Consider the following 23,370-nt stretch of genomic DNA (forward strand, 5'->3'; position numbering starts at 1 on the left):
GATACACCATATTCTTAGGTAAAATATGTTCAGGTTCTCCTGTCTTGTATATAAGAAACGAGTACCAGCAGCTATTGTAGGTAATGATCGAATGTTTGGGGCGGGTGGGGTAGCAAAGGAAAGAACTAATAAAATGCTTCTCCTGAACCTATGTGGATAATACAATCAAGTAGATCATGCCACATCAGGAGATAAGGCGACTGATAACTATGGGTCAGATGTGACTTAAATGAATTATTGCTAATATGAGACTTTAAAACACTCTTAGCTATAATATATGGAGAGGAATAGTGACCTTTCCCAAACTGGGAAATGCTTTTATATCAGACCCCAAAAAATGGCTAATAAAACTGTATCTTTAAACAACAGTATTCAACAATTAGAATATAAATGTGAGGACTTATACATATATACTTGTACATATATGTATATACATGTATATGCTCTTATATATCTAATGTACAAATATGCTTTTTTAAAACCCCAACTAACTAGTGGGTTTTTGGGTGTTTGTTGTTGTTGTTGTTTACTAAATAATAACTACTTTTTAATTAAATATTTCACAAGTTAAAACAACAGAAGTGAAGATGGGTGCATTGTTTAATCTTATGCTTCTTAATATGAGAATCTAGCTTCGTCAGCTGAGGAACCCAAAGACAGAAAAGGAAAAACTTTCAAGTTACCCACCAAAGCTCACACAGTATTAATAATTAAAGTCCTTTTCTCTCTTTATTTGTCTGCCCACTTTGATTAAAAATATACCTTATCTCCATAGTATGGATAAAAAATTTCAGGTGATAAATAATTAGGTTTTATGCCATTTAGGAAGTAAAATGGATTATCTACGCTGACAGTTATCTTATTATTAGAAAAGCTGTTTTGCAAGAAGGTAAATCTTGCTGTCATTCCATCCTGTTTAATTTTTTTCATTATAGAAAGAAAATTAAGTTATAGGAAGTAGTTTTGAATTCTCTTTTCTTTAGTATGTAGTTCATTACAATTAAAAAGAGAGAGGGAGAGAGAGAGAGACAGAGGGAGGCAGAGTTTGTGCTCCCTAGAAGGGAAAGCACTTTAATATTTGATGGGCTCTCCTTATACGTCTGCTTTTTATTTTTAAACACCACCACCTCTTTGCTGACCAACAATTTCTTGCAAATTATGGCAAGGGGGGAGGAGCATGAGCAAAGTAGCTGGGTGAAAGTTAGTGATACTCCCTGCCAAAATTCCAAGTTGAAATCAAATCCTTTGGTAAAGTTTCTTGGGCATGAAAAAAAAAAAAAAGATTTACAACTTCAGAACTGTAATTCTACCAAGCAAAAGTATCAGTCAATCTACTTTACTGTCACCAAAGGATCTGAAGCTGGCTTTGTCATACTTCTTTTTCCTTTATCTATGGAAGTAGGAAAAAAAAGGCAAGAGGAGTTTAAAAAAAATTGATGAAGCCCTGACCCTCTAGATTCCATTTATAGTCTGAGCCTGAATGCCATCCCCCTTGACTAGCGAACCGTCCAATCCAGCTGCATGTGTCAAGATTCTATTAGGCACTAAGTGAAATATATATGCATGCCCTTATACCATTTAACATTCTGGGTCCACCTTCAAGACACTGGGCTGTGGATCAACTGAAGCACCACTTCTCTTCCAAGAATCATTTTGACGGGTTCTTTTGAAGGTGCTCCTTTTTTTTTTTAACCTGTCCTTTTAAACAAAATGGCACCAAAGAAGGAGGTGAAGAAACCTGCTGCCGCCCCAGCCCCAGCCCCTGCCCCGGCCCCTGCGCCTGCACCTGCGCCCGCCCCGGCCAAACCCAAAGAAGAAAAAATTGACCTCTCTGCCATTAAGGTAACTAAAGGGGTGAAATGTTTGGTCACTGAAACATCTTTCAACAGTAAGAAACTCTAGGAACTTGCAAAGGGGTATATTTTTCATTGAGAGAAATGGCGTTACTACACAGACTGGTAGATTTGTGGGAGAGAAAAGAATCCTAATTAAAAATAAATAAACCCTAGAATATAATTTGAGTAAAATTACTATGGATATGATAGTGTCTATGGAACCTGTATTTTGCTACAGTTTTTGTTCTCTGGTTTTCTTTTTTCCCTAAATGGTCAAAGTGCAATTTAGGGACAAAGCAGTGTAAAAAGGTGTTTTGCAAATGCTTAAACCAGTGTTTTATTTTGTTCTGTTTCGTTTTAAACAAAACCTCTGTGGAAACAGGACCCCTTACCATAATGTTACACCAAAAAGACATTTTTAGCCCCGACTTGTTTCCAAAAGTTTTAAAACAGCTGATAACTGACCCAGTTGTTCTGGATGTATTTATTTGACAGCTGCTTTATTTCTTCTGAAAAACAGAAGGTTTTTGCAATTCAAGTTAATTCCCCCTTCAGCCTTGCTTAATAAAATTTGATACAACACCAAATTAGATCTCAGTGCAGACAATTATGCACTCAAGTGTTTCAGTGACTATAACTGTCATCTTGTTTATTTAGATACAGTACTTAATTCAGAATGTGTGAGTTGCTTCTAAATGAAACTAACCCCCCAAATAATATAAAACTTTGTTATATGGCTTTTAGCTTATGTCTTTGAGCTCTTGCATACTGATCTTCAACTAAGGAGAATGTGATTGTTTTCTGTGTCGACACTTTGCTGTGATCAGTTTTCAATTGCCGCAAGATTCTCTGCTTTTGGGAAAATGACGCTGCTCATGTGCCTGTTACCTCTCAGTGATGTGATCCATCAAATGTGCTCCTTCTTCTCATTCACTGGGGCTTGACTGGGCTGAGTGACAGTTTGAAATCTTTATCTAAAGAACTCTGCCTTATATGGAAAACTATTGGGCAAAAGGTCCTATTAGCTGATCTTTTCTCTTAATTAAGCCAAAAGTTCTGTACCTAATAAATCTAAATTTTGCTAATTTAATACTGTCTACTGGCAATGACCAAGCTGACCTATAAACAAACATTTCATTGACTATTTTAGTATAATCATAGATTTTTAAAAAATACTCTTGACATAAATATTGGATTGGATCATCCTCAAATATATGTGATAACATTAAATAAATACATTCATAATTTTTATAGCATTCTGGTTAAACATGAAATTATATGTTCCAAAGTAGGAGCGGATTATCACAAATATTTTATCTTGAGTTTTTAGGTACCTAAAGTCATATCTGAAAAAAGTTGATCAGAGAATCTAATATTGGTTAGGAATTATTCTTACTGAATACCCATTTAGGAGGAGAAATGCATTTTATCAGATTTTCTGATAAATGGTTTTCTACCTAAAAGACTGCATATAGTTCATTAAGAAGAAACCAAATTTTTCATCTCCAGCAATTCTAGTTAATGTATCTTTATAGTTGCACACTGACTACATTATACAATGAACGTGATTACGGCCACTACAAGAATTCCAATCATCTGTTACTATTTGACTATCCACTCCATACTAAGATTAGAGATATGAATCAGTGTCAAAGCTATTCCACTATATTTATTGTGATTTATAAGACAATGTTACCTCTTTGCATCCAGTATTACAAGTATCTGTGGAAGGATGGGAAATATGCCTTCTTAAGAAGAAAAACAGGGGTGCCTGGGTGGCTCAGTTGGTTGAGCGTCCGATTTCATCTCGGGTCATGATCTCACGGTTCGTGGGTTCGAGTCCTGCACTGGGCTCTGTGCTGACAGCTAGCTCAGAGCTCAGAGCCTGGAGCCTGCTTCAGATTCTGTGTCCCTCTCTCTCTCTGACCCTCCCCTGTTCACGCTGTCTTTCTCTCTCTCTCTCTCTCAGAAATAAATAAAACATTAAAAAAAATTTTAAGAAGAAAAACAAATATCCCACTAATGAATGCAAGCCTTAATTTTCTTCCCTGAAGAAATACAAATAAGTCTAATCGATTGATTAATTGATTAAAAATTTAGTTTGGCAGTAAGAAGCCTTCAAGAAAAGACATCACTTTTTAAAATCCGGAAATTAAACTGATTTGCTTGTCCACAGTCAGCAAAGAAGAGATATTCTTTTGAATCTTGAAGGTTTATCCTTTTATCTATATGTCGAATTCATGCTAGCGTGACTAATGTAACTAGAACAACTAAGTAAAAGAAGAAAATAATCTTAGAGCGTCTCTGCAGTGATGAAGTATGTCCCATCTTCACTAGTTCATTACAGAATGAGAGATGGGATGGGTCCTGATAAGGGATGCAAACCAAAATGGAGCAGTTAAATGAATCTAGAAGAAACAGGAGGAATTTAACCTTCATCTTTCATTCAGAGAGCCTGAGTTATTATTCCTAATAAAGAGAGAGAATAAGAGAAGGACAGGACTGAAACTAACACATTTTTGTAAAGGAATTTAAAGACCTTCAAGGATTTGCATTCATCAATAGGAAACCAGTGCACATTTAAAGGTATTATAGCCAAAGAATGGGTTACATCTTGAGAAGTATATAAAATTTAATTTCATCCCGGTAGGTAACAAGGCTAATTAAAATGTACATTAAAACATTTCATATTATGATGCTTTTAATCACTTAATGATGTTTCTAGATATATTACCTCATATAAGTTATAAACTTTTTTCAGGCAGAGAAAATGAACTCTAAAGAAATTAGTAGAGCTGTTATATGTGTTCATTAACTTTCTGAAAACTCAATAAAGAACAAAACTTAATTGGATTTTAAACTTTCTTTCATAAATCATATAATATTAGAAATCCAGCTGTCCTTTAGTCTTTGAGTAATGCTAAAGTTTAACTATCTCTGTGTAGTATTATAGGCATGGCAACAGTAATATTTAATTCTTCACTACTATTCCCAGCTAGTACCTGTTCCACTTTATAGTATATCATCTTTAATAGCTATATATTTAACTCCCCATAAACTCTGAACAATCTTTAATATTGTTAATTAGTTTTATCAGTTTCTTTAATGTGCTTTCCAACCTGATTTCCTAGTTTGTTGGTTATTTACAACATTTGTTCAGTTGTTCTGACATAAAATCTCTGCTATTCACTGAGGGAGCACTTACCTGATGTCTTATGACTGTGGATTTTCCAAGAGTGTCCTTTTCAAAAACACAAAGACTGCTGATGTTTGAACATTAAAGTTACTGTCCTGGACGGTTCTAAACACTTTGCTTTCAGAGACCTGACACTTCCAGCAACAATGCCAAACTAAAGAACACTGCCTGACAGAATCTCAAGTGTAGGAATTAAAACCCACCGTGAGTATAGTTGCAGGCGCAAACACAGGAATTAACACCTGCTGCCCAACAGTTCAGCCAAGTGTTGAAATAATGAAAAGAAAATAAGTAATGGGATGACTATGTGCCTAGATTTTAAAAGATCAACATGTAAGTAAATTTTTTGCACGGTGCATGCCTCAGTTGATATTTCAGGATTACTATGAGGAGATAAGGCTTTGTCTGATGTCTTTCCTTGTACTGTTTGTTTTAATTCTCACTGTTTTCACTGTAATTCAATCAGGTCATCTCTGACTAGATGCTGCAGGCGGTATTTACAAAGAGTGGTAAAGGTACAGAATGCATTGACAGAAACTCACCAAATAATAAATCTCAATGATTCACCACATACTTGGGGAGATTTAAACTTTCAGTTTAATGGGTAATGTGGAATATAGCATTCCCAAGAAATACATCTATTTACTGATGGGTATTTAGTGGAGGCAAATATTATATATAAACCGCAATTCCTGACTGGCTCTGGTCCAGGTATAGGACTTTTTGTGTTAATCTACAAATTCATTTTTTCTCAGCTCTAACAAGGCTAATACAAACCAAGTCCCACTTTGAAGAACTGTTGAGAAAATCAAATGAGGTCATGGCCCATGAAAGGCTTTGAAAATTACAAAGTTCTTTGTAATATAATAATAAATATTCATTGTGAATTAACTATTAGCTTATTTAATCCTCAAAACATTATACTGAGGATGGGTTTTAGCCTCATTTTACAAGAAAAGAAATCGAGTCTAATGAGGTTCAGTGCTATGTCCATGATCAAATACCTAGTAGGTGATGGAGCTAGGATTTAAGCTTGTAGGCCAAGTCCAGACTCAACTTTGGTAATCGTATCCCGAACTACCTCCTGTTTATAAAGAGTAAGTTGCTGTTAAGAATGTGTGAAGAACACTTTTTTTATTCTTAAAGGTATGAGGTAGAGTGGATCTCATATTGCCCTGCACAGTCATGTGTAGCCAGAGGAGGGGGAATAGACACACGTCAGAGTAAGTTCACCTAGACTTTTGACCTTGGCAGTTCACTACTCTTCGGTTCTCCACAGATCTCCCCTATCTTAGCACTTGTTACTGACAGGTTGGGTGCTCTCTTTTACAGATGGAAGGTGGGAATATTAGAAAGACTCCTAGTCACTTTGATCCAGTTTCCTATAAAAAGTTATAAGTGGAACATAGATATTTTAAAAAATGTTGTTGTGTGAGTAGATTAATAGTTGTCAGGGATGGAGCTAGGGGTGGCATAAATGTGTGAATATGGTAAAAGGGTACAAAATTCCAGTTATAAGATGAATAAGTTCTAGGGGGGCCTGGGTAGCTCAGACAGTTGAGCGTCTGATTTTGGCTCAAGTCATGATCTCATGGTTTGTGGGTCTGAGCCCTGCATCAGGCTCTGTCCTAACAGCTCAGAGCCCAGAGTCTGCTTCAAATTTTGTGTCTCCCTCTCTCTCTGCCCCTCCCCCTTCTGTCTCTCAAAAATGAAATAAACATTAAAAATCATTTAAAAAAATGTTTAAAGATGAATAAGTTCTGGGATCTAATATACAGCAGTTGACTACAGTTAATAATATAATATTGTATACCTGAAAGGTACTAAGAGAGTAGATCTTAAAAGTTCTTACCACACACATAAAAAAATTGTTTTTAATTTTAAAAAACTATGAAATTGATGTATCAACTAATTTTATTATGGTAATCATTTTACAATATCAAAATAATCACATATCAAACCATGTTGTATACCTTACTTAAACTTACATGATGCTATGTCAGGTTTATCTCAATAAAGCCAGAAAAAATAAACTATACCAAAGTATTTTTTAAAATGCTCTTAAATGTAATGAAACAGATTGAATTTTAAAATAATTTTGGTATTGATTCATTAAATATAAACATATATCAAAACTGACCTCCAAATTTTGCCATCAGGCTATTATTCTGAGAAAAGTATGGAATCTCCATTTTGCTTACAAATGGATAACATGATCTTAACTGGGAAGAAATTTCAACCATATATCTTTTGGAATGATATGCAGAAATATAATACCACGTGTACAATGATTAAATCTTAACCTTAACCAGCTTGAGAAAAAGAACTAGGAAAAGAACACATATAGTCAATTTCTGACTAGAAGGAATGGGTGAAAACATTTATAAGTTGTCTCTAAGTTTTCTTTATGTAATTGTAAGAGTTTGTCTTTTTTACCTTGACCTTTCAATAAAGCAAATTAATTTTGAATGCAACTATAATGAAACAAGTTGCAATATCAATCCATTTGCGGCAAGAATATAACCTCAGGAGCAAATAAAAAATTATTTGAGATTACCACTAGATACTATATCAGGTTTCCACTTTTAAACATCTACAATGCACAAGAGAACAGGTGGAATGGAGTGAGAAAACACTAAAGGGCATTCTGTAACTCTCCAAAATTATATTTTCAATTATATGTAACTGGATAATGTCTTTGTGAAGTGAAATGCAGTTAACGAAAAGATATGTTCACCAATTAATAGTGAATAGCATTTTTAATTTTAAAGATAATGAAATCTTTGCAAGACAAGGAGACCACAAAGTGACAGTGCCAAATTTAGACTCTTGACATTTTAATGTTGCAAATGAACCCCCTGGCAAGTTGTCTTTAGAAGTCGTTCCATAATTACCCAGCATTAAGAACCATCTGACTCATGGAAATTATGGAAAGGATTATATTTAGTCTGCTGATACTACACTTTCTTCTGCTTCTCCTCATACTGAAATACTTTTTGTATGAAAATGAGATCTATAGTTTATTTCTACATTAACTTCTACAGTTTGTTTCTCACTCTGAGTCAGAATTTGGAGGGCAAAAGTTGCAATATACAAGTTGTAGTAGCTTCAATTATATTAGTTAAAAATTCAAACTATATGGATGACAGATCCTTACTATTCTGGTCATAAATTAATAATAATGAATTGAAGCCAGAGGGAAAAAAAATATTATCTTAACGATAAAACCACAGCTCCTCAACTTAATAGTCTTCCTTCTACTGTGGCAGTGAAGTCTTGGTACATAACACGTGCCTAATGGTTCAACATCTCCTGTTTCTAAAGCATCTGACTCACTTGAACACAGTATTATGAAATTATAGTTTAACTCTTCTTTATGTAAATTACTTCAAAATAATGTTACTTACTGAGTTGTTAAGCAACAAGCCCTTTTCTATTAAAAACGTGAGTTGAGGTAGATTCTACTAACAAACATGTGGAAAATTCACACCATCACAGAACATAGCAAGCCTAGCAATCACACAGAGGAAGCTGTGACCCAGATGAGTTATTTAATCAAAAGACACATGCTTTATTATAACAGAACAAAATTCTGAATACGTCAGTCCCTGTCTAGTTCCATTCCCACCGTATCAAAAGATCTGAAATCTCTAAAATGGTAGGGCGCCTGGGTGGCTCAGTCAATTAAACATCCAACTTTGGCTCAGGTCATGATCTCATGGTTCGTGGGTTCAAGCCCCGTGTCAGGCTCTGTGCTGACAGCTAGCTCAGAGCCTGGAGCCTGCTTCGGATCCTGTATCACCCTCTCTCTCTGACCCTCCCCTGCTCACATTGCCTTTCTCTCTCTCTCTCTCTCTCTCTCTCTCTCTCTCTCAGAAATAAAAAAAACATTAAAATGAAATCTCTAAAATGGTAATGCCAATATTCATAAAACCCTATAGTCACAAAAAGAACTTTTATTCCAGATAAGTAGGAAAAAGCAGATACTCTAAATTTCTTAAAACATACACACCAAGAATTTTCCAAATGCTCACATTTTTTAAATAAAAAGAGGAAGGAAGAAACAAAAACATGACTTGGATTTTTAATAAATTGCATACAAACAAATGTACAAAGTAGAGAAGGTACAACCCTTAAGAAATCTTAAATTTATCAATTATTAACCATAGGTAAGCTGAAGAAGTATAGACTTAGGCCACACATTTTAATTTTTATTAAAATTCACTTGGGCTTCTCATTAATTCTTGCAGGTCTAAATTGTGTTATCTTGATAATTCAGCCTTTGCTCCAATGTGACTGAATTCACTTGACAAGTCCACACTTTCTGAGCATAGAATTACTCATTTTTCCTTCTGTTCAGATCAATGTATCCAATACAGCCATCTACTCTCTCTTATATTAGAGAGCCTGGGCTGTTATTGTAGTCTCATTGTTCTAATTTATCTTTTTTATATCATAGTATAGTAACCAGCTAAAGTATATCCTTTGTTGAGGTAAAATAAAAAATGCAATGAAAAATATGCATCTCCTTTCAATCAAATGAGTTACTCTGAGGCACAAAACAGTGTTTCTGTTGGCTTTTTATGGTGATTCGTGGTAACTCTGTGAGATTAGAATGAAAATTAATAATCTAAGTTTTTCTTAGGTTTTACATACATCCTAGGTCTTTCAATGCTTCTCTGCTAGGCATTAAATCTGAGAACATGCAGCAATGCTTTCTTGCTTGAAAACTGGCCCTGCTTAGATTAACTTCTTTACTTACTAGTCATTAGTCTCATTATGTCTTGCAGGGAAGATGAAGGTTGGTTAAAGACTATAGTCTATGTTCCTTCCTAGGGCATTTTCTCTCAGTATTCATCATCACGGATCTCCCAGATCATCCTTAATTATAGCTCTTTTTGATATACTAGAGCTTAACATACAACAATTTCAGAGCCTGTTTGGTTAAATTCATTTAATATTTTCCCTATAAATTAATTCCCTCTGTATACCAGAAGCTTTATCTTGTCTTTAATCAGTTAATCAAACATCATGATTATTAATTGAAAAATGTTTTTCAAGGTGAGAAAACATCTGTGAGCATTGCAATAAAAATCCTTTTCACTACCAATCCCTTGTAAGCTACTACTTACTTAAATCCAGTACTAAAGAGCACAAGAGTCACAAAAATGTGGACTATACCTATTGTACTAATAATTTAATATAGGTATGTAGGCTAAGATGGAAAAGCAAAGATCGAGGGTTGGCAAATTAGAATTCCTAAACATAAACATTTATATAAAATCATGTTGAAGTCAGAACTTACTATACATATGCTCTAATGATTTTAATTTATTGAAAATCTGTTCAACAACTAATATAGGCAAGGTATTTTATAGGGCTATGGGTAATAAGTTATAATAAGACAGAGGAAGCACTCTAGGAGGAAAAAATTGGGGTGGGGCCATGCCCAGTTTGCATCATGGACAGAAGTAAATGGCTTTCAGTAATGGCCTGCACTTACCAGAAGTTTGCAACTAAGAAGTTAAATGTCTTTCAGTTGGAAGAAAGGAGCTAAGTAAATAGAGAAAAAAGGTTCTTTTAAGAGGAGATTTTATCAGGGCTTTGAAGAATAGTTAATTTCTAAGAAACAGAGATGAGAGGGGAGCATTCCAGATAGAATTCACTTAAATCTAATTTTTAAAACAAACCAAATGATGACAAAGCAAATGGAGGCCAAAATCAGCTGACAGTTTGTATTTACATCATGCCTTTATTCAAAGAGCTGATTACTTCATCATTCCAACACCAAGAAAGAGATGCAAAGAAAACTTTTCATCATTTGTAGAAGTGTACCAGAGAATAAGTAACATTCCCCATTTATCCTATGACCACAGCATTCAGATCTTTTAACTTTTAAACTATAGTTTATTCTCTAGGCTAGAATACACTGTCACCTTTTCTACTGTTATCAATAGCTTGCTTAAATGTTTACTTTGATTCTCAACAGGTATAGAAAAATCCAAACTCTCATCTTCTATGTGGTAAAATTATACAGAGAAAGTAGAGTGAAATTGTTTGACAGTCACTTGCCACTTCTTTTCAATAATAGTAAACCTTTACATAATATTCAAGTGGTTAGGAATAGTGTAATCATAGTATAAATGCAACTTTTAAAATTTTTCTCCAGTTTACTCCACACGTTTTATACAAATTGACCATATTTTATATGTATTCAAGGACACATATTTCTACTCAAAAAAAAAAAAAAAACATGAAAATGAGCATTATGTAGGGCAAATGATAGGCATTCTGTAGTGCAACCTTGATGGATTTCTTTTGTATTATTTGTAGTTTTTAGTTCCACTAAACATATGCACTAGTTCTCAATGTTAACCATTAGGCAATTTAAATTTAATGACATAATATCTAAATATAATTACAAGACTAAAGACTAAAAAGAACACAGAGAAATATGGTCTGCTCTCATGGGTTTAATTTAGGCATCAAAACCCATGAGACTCCAAATTACACACTTATCAAAGGTTAGAAATTTCCACTTTTGTCCCACCCTTCCATTTCCCCTAATGATTCAAAGCATCTAAGTTTTTCTATTAAATCTCATTTCTCATAAATTATCAAACTGTCTATTTATTAAAATATGTTTTCTTGGGTACTAATATTTTTTAAATTATGTTTTTAGTCCTCACTCTGGGACTTAATACCCTATGAAATTTGTTTCAATACTTGTAAACTTAGGCAAAAAGCGATATGCATTTAAATGTTGATTTCTTCCTAAATGTCTTGCAAGAAAGTCACAGAGTATTCTTCTGTCTAGAAAACCAAGATTTCATGGTTTTTGTGACCATTCCCTTAAAAATGGTTTCTGAGACAACACTTGAATCAAAATTTATCTCCAACATTCTTTACACGTATGAGCTGCTTTAGGTATGTAGAAAAATGATAAACATGTTGTCTGAACGTTAGTGGACATTCTAGGACTGATCTTTCCTGAGTACCACTTTTCACAGTATCATTCTATGAACGGAGTTCCTTCATATTCTCAGGTAAGTTGCCATGAAAACCCATTACCAGCCAATCCCTTAGTGCCAACTTCAAAACCCTAACATGCCATCTAGCACTCTGAAGCCCCTGCTTTGGGTCTTTCTGGTTCTCAGTCTGGAGACTGAGGATGGAGGAAAATACCCACTTTACTATAAGAAAACTAAGGGAGAATGGTGAAAATGGAGCTTTGAACCATCTTGGCTTAGATAAACTCTCTACATCTGAGAACACAACTTGCAAAAGAGTGGTCTTTAATTAGAGATTTCAAGAACTGACCACATCCTTACTTGGGTGAACCCTAAAATACAAGAAGAACATGTATGGTCTTTTCAAGCCCTCTGAACTTTACCACTAGGGACAGAGCTCAGTAGGCTGTTCCTGCTATAGTAATTGCCATTTGAAACCCCAACCCAGTCCCATCCAATAAATTCCATTAAACATCAAAACTTGCTGACTCAAAGTTTGCAAAGTCCATAATTCACCTAGAGAAGGGGTCAGCTTGAGTGTTCAAGAAATTCTAAGCTCCTCTGCCACTGAACAAGTAAGAAGCCTCTTAAAGGAAGAGGCTCTAAGAGAACATCTCGGGGTTAAAGACCATAAAAGTACTGACAGGCTTCATCTCACTATGGCTGCCCACTCCTAGGTTCTGGTTTCCTAAAAATAGCCTTCAGGGTGCAGAGCCCTCCTTCCCTTTGCCCTAAGAAAGCTAAAGAACTTTCCAAAGGGAGTGGCCACTTCTCTCTGAAACCTGATACTAACTGTGAGGTCACAGCTTCCCCAGAAATAAAAGGCAGCCTCAGCAAGGAGGCCCCACTCAGGGACTGGAGCGGCCCTCAACTCACTCTTCAGCTTTGCCGCTGTTCCTCAGCCCAGGAGCTCTGCCATGGTGGGTCCTGTGAGAAAACTCTTTGTCCTTTATAGGAGGATAGAGTTGTCAATATGACCGTATTGAGTAGTAAGGCAGACAAGGAACAGAACTAAGGAGAGAACATATTCAGTTTAAGTCTGTAGAATCTACTTTTGCTTTTTATTGAGGTGGGGTGAGGATAGAAGAGATTAATTCAAGCTGTTATGCTAACCGAAAAAGTACATCTTACTCCCCAAAGCAGTACTTTATGCTTCACTAACTTTTGTTATATGACCGAAGGCTTATTATATCTAAACATGGGGGAGGGGAAACTGCTACTGTAGCAAAATATTATACTTTTAAAAACAGTCTGATGAAGACAGCTAAAATAAGTAAGCTATTTCTGATACATCGGACTCATGGTCAAGCAAAAACCTACTACTTAAATAGAAGAAAGACTTAAGGTAATCTTTTTAAATGAAGTATATCTGTATTTCTTAATTCAACATATCTGTATTAGACAGATCTTAAATACATCACAGACTATTATGTTATTCCAGGAAGTATTTGATTTAGTATTTGTTAAATCATTGATTCATTGATTAAGATGCAGAGAGCTGTTCCCTAACTATCCTTTGCAATAGCTTATTTTTCCTAGATTCCAAAGTATCTTAAGACCACCTTCTTATTCTATGACACCTACATGTCTTCCTAAAAATCTCAGAACAGAGAGCACTCATCCTTCTGTCAATGCATTTGAAAGAGTACTAGTTGTTTCTTTCTTTCTCCCTCTCCTTCACCACTGCAGTCCTTCAGCGCTGACCAGATTGCTGGTAAGTGAACTGAGCTTCTCTACTCCATGTAGGCAGAGCACTGCCTGGTTTCTGAAATATCCCTTATCTCTAAGACATGTTACTGTGTGGCTCAACCTGTTAGTGTCCAAGCTATGCCTGAACTCTGACAAGTAGGCTTCTTTTTGGAGCCCACTTTGAAGAGTACTCAGGGAATAAGCTTGGATGCACTTAAAAATCAGGACATTTTTGTTTGGTTAAAATATTCTTTGTGGTTAATTTCTTTCTAACAGATCGAGTTCTCTAAGGAACAGCAGGATGGTAAGTTTAAAAGATACAGTTGTTAATATGTGCACACTCATAAAGATGGCATGTGAGAAAACTGACTCCCCTGAGATGAGATTACCTCTTCCTAATTATTCCCACTGGTGTAGCCACTCTAAATATAAGTGTTCTCAATCACTCTAAATAGAAGTTTTCTCAGTTTGAACCCTTTGTTTATAATCAGTAATCAAACGTTTAAGCAAACAAAAGATAGACACCATAAAATATGTCTTTGCAATCACTGTTCTAAGTAAAACCATTTTGATAGAGTAGCCAATACCATACCTAAACCCCAAAAAAGTTGTAGATTTTGAATGTCTAATCTGTTCATCAAATTCCTAAAGAAAGATTTGACAGGACTCAATTGTTCAGTTTAGAAAATAATATTGATTGCGAACCTGCCCAATTACTAAACCTACATAATTTCAATGGGCATCACAATGAGTTGAGAGAAACAAGTGAAGTGAATATAGAATAAAAGTGATTTCAGAGACAAAAAAAGGAGTAGTTTATCATAAAACTATGCAAGGAACATTAGACATCTCCTGGTCGGTCTTTAGAGATACAAGATGGGCTCTCAGAGAGCTGATAAGACTTGCTCAATGACCCAAAGTATTAGTAACAGTCTCAAAATCTGGTATCGGTTTAAGCTAATTAGAAATTTCTTCCATAAAAACAGTTACTAACTAGAAGATTTGAAATTCTTGAGATTCAAGAGAAGCTGAGTACTTTCCCTAGTATTTCGATGTTTTCTCCTTCAGGTCTTTGGATCCAAGAGATCCCATTCCCCACAGGGTTTGTTTTTTCACTAGAAGCATAGTGAGGGGTGTTTTATGGAGTGAAAGTGTCACAAGTTCAAACAAACTGAGACAGAAATTACATATAAAGAAGGGAGGGGGGAAACTGGGTTATATGACAGCATATATAAATAATTATAATTAGAGGTGTTTAATAAGAACCTCTTCAAATACTTGGTTCTCTACTTAAGAAATTCCACATTTTTTAATCTGTTTCAGTGTCTAGAATATTCCATATCTGGACACCAATTAAGAAAAAAAAGGATATTCCCTGTAGTAAAAAATCACATGTCTCTACATCATGGTTGACAGTCTCATGTTGACAGATCAGGTGATTCGATGACTTAGAACTCAAGAGCATCAGAAATTATACTACAAAGGACCATTTTTTCTTATTGAAAAAATGGTAATTCTACTATACTCTGTCTGACTTTTAATGCATTTTTAATGAGTGATGCTGCTACATTATCAGCTACTTTATCCTAGTCCTCCCAAATATCCAATTTACAGTGTCACTTTGACGGCCAAGCCATGGTGGGACTAAGCAACGGAAGACTTACTGTTGGACAGAAGGACAGAAGGACTTACTATTGTTGACCATTAAACCTACAACTACAGATAGGAAATAGGTTTTAGATATAAAGGTTCGGGAAGTATTGGTGTGGTGGACTGGTTTTCTCCTTGTGCCAGGAAAGCAAATGTAAGCACTTAAAATTTAAATGGAAATACGATGCTTTCAGAAATGATTGAAAACTTCCTTGGTTTCCTTCCTTGTTCTTTGATGAAAGAGTTTTGGTCATACCTGCTCCATTTGAATGTATCACAGGTTGGAAGGAAAGGGGAAAAGAAGCGGAAACGATTGCATCCTAAAAGGTCTAAGTCCTGTGCTGTCCAGTGGAGTTGCCACTTAGCCACATGTGGCCATTTAAACCTAAATTTTAATTAACTAAAACTAAATACATTGAATCATCTATTATTTTCTCAGTTGCTCATATTTTAGTGCTTAGGTGCCACCGGGGACTTTTGGGGCAGCCCAGATATAGAACATTTTGATTGTCATAAAAAGGTTTCTAGTGTTGGTCTAGACCAGAGGCTGTTACATTTTTTCTTAAAGGGTCAAATTGTCAATATGTTAGGCTTTATTGGGAGTATGGTCTCTGTGAAAACAACTCCACTCCATTGCTGAGGTTTAAAAATAGCAATAAACAATACATAAATGAATGGACTACATTCTAATCAAATTTTATTTAAAAAAAAAAATCAGGTGGCCAGCCCCTAGGTAGCAGTTTGCTAATCTATATTCCAGACTCTTCAAGAGAATAAATCTTAAAAATCTGGGGTAGGAAGAGCAATATCCGTCTGTCCTTGGCATTTAAATCAACAAAGGGTTAATGTAAGAGAGATTCTATTACAGCCCATAAAATCCTATTTCTATATCAGCATCTAACCAGGGTAATAGTGAGCCCTCTGAGCAATCTGTGTGTGAAAGCATGGAGCCAGTAACAAGAATAGTTCAGTTTCACATTTCCCTTAGAAAGATGAAAAATATTATTTAAATAATGATCCCACTGTGCCTGCAGCATACTTTTTAGGTTAAGGGAATGGTCTGATATAATCACACTGCATAGAATCTGAAGGGGAAATTTTAGCAAAGAATGGAGACACAATCTATAGTTGATAGTGAGTATGTCTGGCACAACCTTACATCAGGGGATGGAGGGATGATAAAAAAGGGTATTTTGCTGAGTAATCTATCTAGATGGCATCTTTTGATCCAAGGCCACCAATGGTTTAAAAACACTGCTTTCAGCTCTACCAGCTCATCAAAATGTGGTTGTTTTGAGTGTTGCTGGGATTAATTCCAACAAGTTGCCATCAGTACTGCTGGGTTCTCCGGGAAGTTTAATTTAGTTAAATTTAGAAGTTTCAGTTAAAATGTCATTTCTTGCACCTCAATCCATAGTAGTACCCTTTTCTATCTTTTTGGTATATACTTCTAAATTCTTTGTTAACATAATCTTGAAAGGCAAAAACAATTCGATCAACATAAAATGACAAAATTTAGGAAAAATTAGCAAGAGTGAGTGGGATAAAAATAGATAACACTTTAAAAATATGTACTTATGCACACACATAGAAGTTCAAATAAAACTAGAAAAATATGAACAAAATTGATGGACTCTATCAATGTAAATATTCTGTTTGTGACAATATTACCATAATTTTGCAAAAGGTTACTATTAGGGGAAACTAGATAGAGTATTTAAGAGCTCTGTCTGTATTTTTTTTCTTAAAACTACATGTGAATTTACAATTATCTGCATAAATTTTAATTTAAAAAATGTGTACTTAAATTCTAAAGCCAATATAGCAACATGCTGTCATACGTATTATCTGAAAAAGAATAAAGTTTAAACAGATTATGATGGTGACAGTTCTAAACAAATATTTCTTCTTTTGAATAGATTACACTAGGAGCCCATTAAAGTCATACACTATAGTGGTTAAATGACACTATCGAACTTAGAGATCTGTTTCACCTTTCTAATTTTCTTTTCTGAGAAATAAAATTGCTCCAGAAGATAACTAGTCAAGGAGAGAGTCTAAGAAATTTGTGCCTCAAGAGGAGGTTTTTCTAAATAATTTGGGAAATCTGGGATAACCTCTTGTACCACAACCCTGACTGAAAAGTTGTTTTCTTGAAATTTTATTAACTTTCTCAATTATGAGGAGTTCTTAAGGTTTCTCAAGACCTCAGAATTTCTTAATCCAGGTATGCTTCTCAGGCAGATGAAGGAAATATGAATAAATATGACAAGGAGCTTCAATGTCCATATCTGATTAATAATAATATGTGATATGAAGCTGGAAATGCTGCTTTAAAATAGTCTCCAAAAGAAGTGTCAAAAAGGATTGTCAATGACTGTTTGAGCTAAGAAAAGGGAGAGTCCAAAGATAAGATAACAATAAGTGGTTGCAAAAGGTGAAACACAGAGGACCCTGAACTGGATCCTTGATGAAATTAGGGGTAATTTATAGGTCTAAGGGAGAAAATGTAGCCTAACGTTTCGTGCTTCTTGCAGAATTCAAGGAGGCATTTCTCCTGTTTGACAGAACAGGAGATTCTAAGATCACCTTAAGCCAGGTCGGTGATGTCCTTCGGGCTCTGGGCACAAATCCTACCAATGCAGAAGTCAAGAAGGTTCTGGGAAACCCCAGCAATGAAGGTAACCATGTTTTCCCAAGAAGTTGGGAAAGCAAGATCATGCAGGCAAGCACAAGCGCGCACGCGCACACACACACATACACATACCACAAGGGGTGAGGGAAGAGAGAGAGAAAGGGAAATTTATTGAGAAATAAGATCCATAGAATAGAGCTTAACTTGCTCTTGATGGTAAGTGTCCTTCTTGCCTGTCTAGAATCTCAGTTTTTTCCTCATAAAATAAGTAAACCTCCCTTTGAGAATTTGCAAGCATGATAAAATTTCATGCCAATGAAAAGAAATAAAATCTAATGTTAACATTGTCATCATCATCATTCCATCTAATGCCATAATTTAAAGGTTAATGAATAAAATCATATCCAAATCTGCACAGTTTTTCCAAACCTTCAAAGGCAAAAATATATTTTGACAAAGGTGTTTTATGTGGCCCAAACACAATACATTTTGTGAACAACTCAGTAAATTACAATGGCACACTTCTAGAGAAGATCTACTCTGATAAAAGCTGTGGAAATAAAATCACAATGCTGTCAAGAGGTTGAAAATGCCTGCTGACTTTGCCCAGTGCTCAGTCTTTTGATGTCCTACTTCTGTGGCCATCTTAAAAGAAACTCAGCTCTCCTAAGAATAAATAGAATGTCATCTTAATGAGAGTATTTTCTATTTCCAAAGAATCACAAGAGGGCTTAAAAATGGAAGCCAAAACATACATTCAGTCCCCCAGAATAAATCCTGGGACAAAAGACAGTAGATATTTAAGTGGCAAAATTGTATAAGTCATTTGCTTGATATGGTAACCCAGTTATTAGTCTGGAAAAAAAATATTTTTTTTAATTCCAAAGGTCCATGGCATAGTGTAATAGTCTATTGGAGAACACCACCCTGAACAAAAATGATGAGAAAAAATTGAATTTTTTTCAAGTAGATATTTGAGCTGTTTATCTTTGCCATGAGTGTTAAAAAACAAACAACAACAACAACAAAAAAAACAGGAGGGGAGAACAAGTAATCCCATTTTCCCCTTGATAACTGAAGACTGTTTTCTTCTTTTACCAAAGTGGGGGAAGTGGAGCTTGAATTCATGCAAATGGACTTCTAAATCCTCTACTGGAATTTTTCTCAAACTTCATTTCCTTTAGAGGAAAGTGTCTATGTAAATCATGCAAAAGGTAGTTGAAAACTTGAGATAAAGTGAGAAAATGATAAGCCAAATCTTATTTTGTAAATGCCATTTTGTAATTTACCAAACATCTATCTTTAATAGAATTATTAGGTAAATGTTTATTTATTCAACACTCAAATGTGATCTTTTCAATATTATTCAATTTCCATTCTATGAAAATAGAAGTAATTTTGACTTTAGCATTACAAACTTTATTAATTCACCTACATATGGATAGTCTGTTTTACACTTTTGTTGTGAATGCAATTTACCTTGTTAGAAGACACCAAAGAAAGTCTTACCATCCCCAAGCCTCTAAACTGCAAAGAAGTCAGGAAGTCACAAGGTATTTGACATACATACTCTCCTCATAGGCTCCTTTTTTATTAAAATCTAAAGAAGTTTAAAGCTCTATAAAAGTTCAGGGCAAGAGGGATACATATTAAAGTTCAATTAAGTTTTACTATATTTATATGCAAATGAGTTTGTTGTATATTTTTACACTGCTTCTTTAGTATTTGTAGAAAATATTAAGTTGACAATATTAATAAAAAGTAGTTAACACTTACTCAGCACTCAATTTGTCGCAGATATTGTAATAAATTCCACATGTGTTATCTCATTTAGCACTCAAACTAACACTATGAGGAATCTTTATTTTACAGATGAAAAAGTTGAGGTACATAAAGGTTGAGAATGTTGCCCATGATCACTCAATTATGAATGGTGGATTGGTGGTAAAAACTTAAGCACTAGGACTCCAGAGCTCAAGCTATTATTTATTACCAACTTTTTGTCATCAGCCATTTACTAACTGAAATGTAAGCTATATGAAGATATTTTAGATCAGCTGGAATGAACTTTCAAGTTTAATTTGTGATTCAGAGATGACATTTTATGGTAGCTAATAACTCTCCACATTGTGATTTCTTCCAGAGATGAATGCCAAGAAAATTGAGTTTGAACAATTTCTGCCCATGATGCAAGCTATTTCCAACAACAAGGACCAGGGCACATATGAAGACTTTGTTGAGGGCCTGCGTGTCTTTGACAAGGAAGGCAATGGCACAGTCATGGGTGCTGAACTCCGTCATGTTCTAGCCACATTGGGTAAGGAAAATTTATTTCAGTCAGCTTCATAGGACAGGATATATAGAAAAGAGCATGACTTAGGGGAGTCAAGTTATTACAAAATAGGTAGGGGAAGAAAGCTACAGGTAAAAAAGAATAGTCAAAAATTAATGACCATTTCCACTGACCTCAGTGTCAACAAGATTGTTTTGGGAAAATGGTAACTTAAGTAACTAGTAATAAGTAAAGCCAAGTATTCTAATCCATATAGGATAGAGCTTAGATGATCAGATATAATTAGTATTTAATTCATTCATTTAAACACAATTCATTAACAATGGATTAAGTGTCAGAAGAACAGGATGGGCTTGATTTCTATCCTCTAAGAGCTTAATCATAGGTCTAAGGAACCCCAAACTGATCACTTACAGTGAAATTTTGAAAATGTCCTCTGGGCTTCTTTCTGAACAAAGACTTTTCTTTCATCAGGTGAAAAAATGAAAGAGGAAGAAGTGGAAGCCTTGATGGCAGGTCAAGAAGACTCCAATGGCTGCATCAACTACGAAGGTACAATCTCATGTGCTTTGGTATTTACAGAAACTCTTAACTGATTGGGTTGTTGATGGACTCCTTCCAAGCTTAAAGTAACTTCATTTCTGCCTTCTTTACTGAACACACACATGTTATTTATTATCAATCAATTACACAATAACTCTAAAAAGATATCCTCTAAGAATCTGACTATGAGCATAAGATTTTTATTCCTGTGGGTTTTGACACTTCGGGGCATTGTTATATAGCTTAAAATGTTTTCACATGTGTTTTTTCTTGCTAGATCTTTACATCATCTCTGTAAGATAGACCGGGTTTATGTCAGAATAAAGTTTAATAGAATATTAAAGTTGTAGAGATCTCAAAATCCTTGACAGCAAGCAATTTCAAATTTCAAATGGTTCAAAAATTTAAATGGAAAAGCCAAAAGCATAAAAGCCATGGACGAATTCTTTTATAACTTTTAGAGTGGGAAGGTCCTTCTAACACTGATAAAGACCCAGAAGGCATTACAAGTTTTGATAAATTCAACCACATAATTTTTTTAAACTCCATATGGCAAAAGCCACTAGAAGGAAAGTCAAAAGGCAAATAGCAAACCATAAAAAAAGTAATTAGTATCAGAAAAAGCTCATTTTCCTAATTTAAAAAAATGATTACAAGTTAATAAAATGACTACAACCTAACAGAAAAATTAATATGTACAGAGGCAATTCACATAAAAAGAAATTTTAAAAATCTATAAATATAACATGTTAAACTTCACTAGTAATAAAAGAAACACAGATTAACAATACATGGAGATACCATTTTTCAACAAGCTGATTGCCAAACATTAGAAGTGTGACAACAGTTTGGGTTGAGAAGAGTGGATAGAAAGAGGCAATCTCATGCATTCCTGTTGGGAATGTAAATCATTAAAATCAGAATATGGTTATGTAGTACTATTAATTCTAGTGGATCTATGTCACAGGATATAGTTTTTAGATATACTTGCACTTGAAAAAATGATACATGGTTATTCATTACATTGTTGTTGGAAATAGCCAAATACCTTAACAAGTTAATGTCTGCCAATGTTGTATTCATCAAACAGACTCTGGTACACTTACACAATGAAGTTCCCCACAGCTCCCCACCACCAAAAAATAAATAAGGATACTCTGGTTTATGATCATTAAGTGACAAAAGAAACAGAAAAAGAGTTTGCAGAATATGCCACCATTAGGGTGAAAAAGAGTTTTAGAAACATATATTTGTATTTTCTTATACATGCATAATAGCTCCACCAATTTTGCCACAAAGAGAGAAACTAGACAGATGGGGGACACTGGGGAGGAATATTTCTTTTTTATTATTAACTCTGTCATACTTTAAAGAAAACTTTTAACCATGTGAATGTACCATTTATTCCAAAAATTAAATTCACAAAGTTTTAAGAAAGGCCATGAACCCAGGATGAAGAATAGTAGACTGTACAGAGTTTTAAAACAAAACAAATGCTCGTATTACAGCTAAGGACAATTAACATTGAACTAACTTGCTAAACCTCTCTTTTATTAAACTTGATATTTTTCTAACTCTAAACTGTCTGTATTATGCCCACAGCTTTTGTCAAGCATATCATGTCTAATTAAATGGAGCTGTCAAGGTAAATACCTGTTCACTCTTTATAAACTCTTTCTTGATGCTGTATTTTTTTTTAAAATTTTAAGAGTTTCACTTTGTGCTATAAACATAATTAGCATTAGTTCTTAATTAAGATTTATTTATATTTACCAGAAAACATCAACCCCTTGAAATTGGTTATTTGGAAATAGAGCATTTTTGTGTCAGTTTGTAAGCAAAAATTTCAGAGTCCTTTCCTTCCATCTATAAACCTTAGCTTTGATTGTACTGTAATTATGCAGTGAAGATTCAAACAAGCCAGAGACTAGTTCACTAATTTATCTGGAACATATCACTAATAAAAATATGGGCCTAAGTTCTTTGAATAATGGGTGTAATTTTTTAACAATGACTGCGCTAAAAAACGAGGTTATCACAGTTCAAAGTTAAGCACTTGAAACTAGGTTATTATAAGTAGGAAATGGCTTACCTTGGATGTGCTGGTTCATTTTGTGCCTTTTCTTCTCTTCCACTTCAGATTATTTCCTCTCCAGCTCTCTTTCTGAAAAGATGCAATCAACATGTAACTCATTTTCCCTTTTCCTTTATAGATCAAGCATTTTTAGGACAACTGGCTGGAAACTTATTGCAATAACACTCATGACTCACTGCTCAGATCTGTGTACCATCATTCAGGAAACAAAACAATGTGGACTGTTCTAGACTGAAGGACTCCCTGAATTTTTGTATACTTCACGTTCCTCTATGAATTGTATTCATACCATACAAGCCAAGTGTCTTCTGCTCTAGACAAGAAGGATAAAATACAACCTCAAATTCAAGCACCACTCTTTATTTTTTACCATGGGTCACTGAACATCCTTAAAAACTAAATCAATAAATAATTCTGGTCAGTC

General features: G+C 34.7%; 1 protein-coding gene across 3 annotated transcripts; it reads left to right on the forward strand.

The window, feature by feature from the left end:
* The first annotated feature begins 1,710 nt into the window (after nt 1–1,710).
* MYL1 (myosin light chain 1) lies at nt 1,711–23,370 on the forward strand. 3 transcript variants are annotated; one of them, XM_039249982.1, is made up of 7 exons: nt 1,711–1,842; nt 14,007–14,034; nt 17,918–18,061; nt 20,159–20,332; nt 20,783–20,860; nt 22,454–22,496; nt 23,065–23,370. In XM_039249982.1, the coding sequence occupies exons 1-6, from the start codon at nt 1,711–1,713 to the stop codon at nt 22,480–22,482; spliced, it is 585 nt and encodes a 194-aa protein (XP_039105913.1). In that variant the 3' UTR covers nt 22,483–22,496; nt 23,065–23,370. The 3 variants fall into 3 exon arrangements, with proteins under 3 accessions (XP_039105913.1, XP_039105915.1, XP_039105914.1); XM_039249984.1 differs by lacking the exons at nt 1,711–1,842; nt 14,007–14,034 and adding exons at nt 12,905–12,961; nt 13,731–13,755; XM_039249983.1 differs by lacking the exon at nt 1,711–1,842 and adding an exon at nt 12,921–12,961.

Source organism: Hyaena hyaena, unplaced genomic scaffold (genome assembly GCF_003009895.1).
Source record: "Hyaena hyaena isolate Hyena2069 unplaced genomic scaffold, ASM300989v1 scaffold_353, whole genome shotgun sequence".
Taxonomy (NCBI): Eukaryota; Metazoa; Chordata; class Mammalia; order Carnivora; family Hyaenidae; genus Hyaena; species Hyaena hyaena.

Excerpts from the sequence above, each read along its gene's own strand:
- MYL1 (XM_039249982.1), top strand. The coding sequence starts at position 1,711 with ATGGCACCAAAGAAGGAGGTGAAGAAACCTGCTGCCGCCCCAGCCCCA. Across the intron at positions 1,843-14,006 it reads TTGACCTCTCTGCCATTAAG|ATCGAGTTCTCTAAGGAACA; the intron begins GTAACTAAAGGG and ends TCTTTCTAACAG. Across the intron at positions 20,861-22,453 it reads TGGCTGCATCAACTACGAAG|CTTTTGTCAAGCATATCATG; the intron begins GTACAATCTCAT and ends TTATGCCCACAG.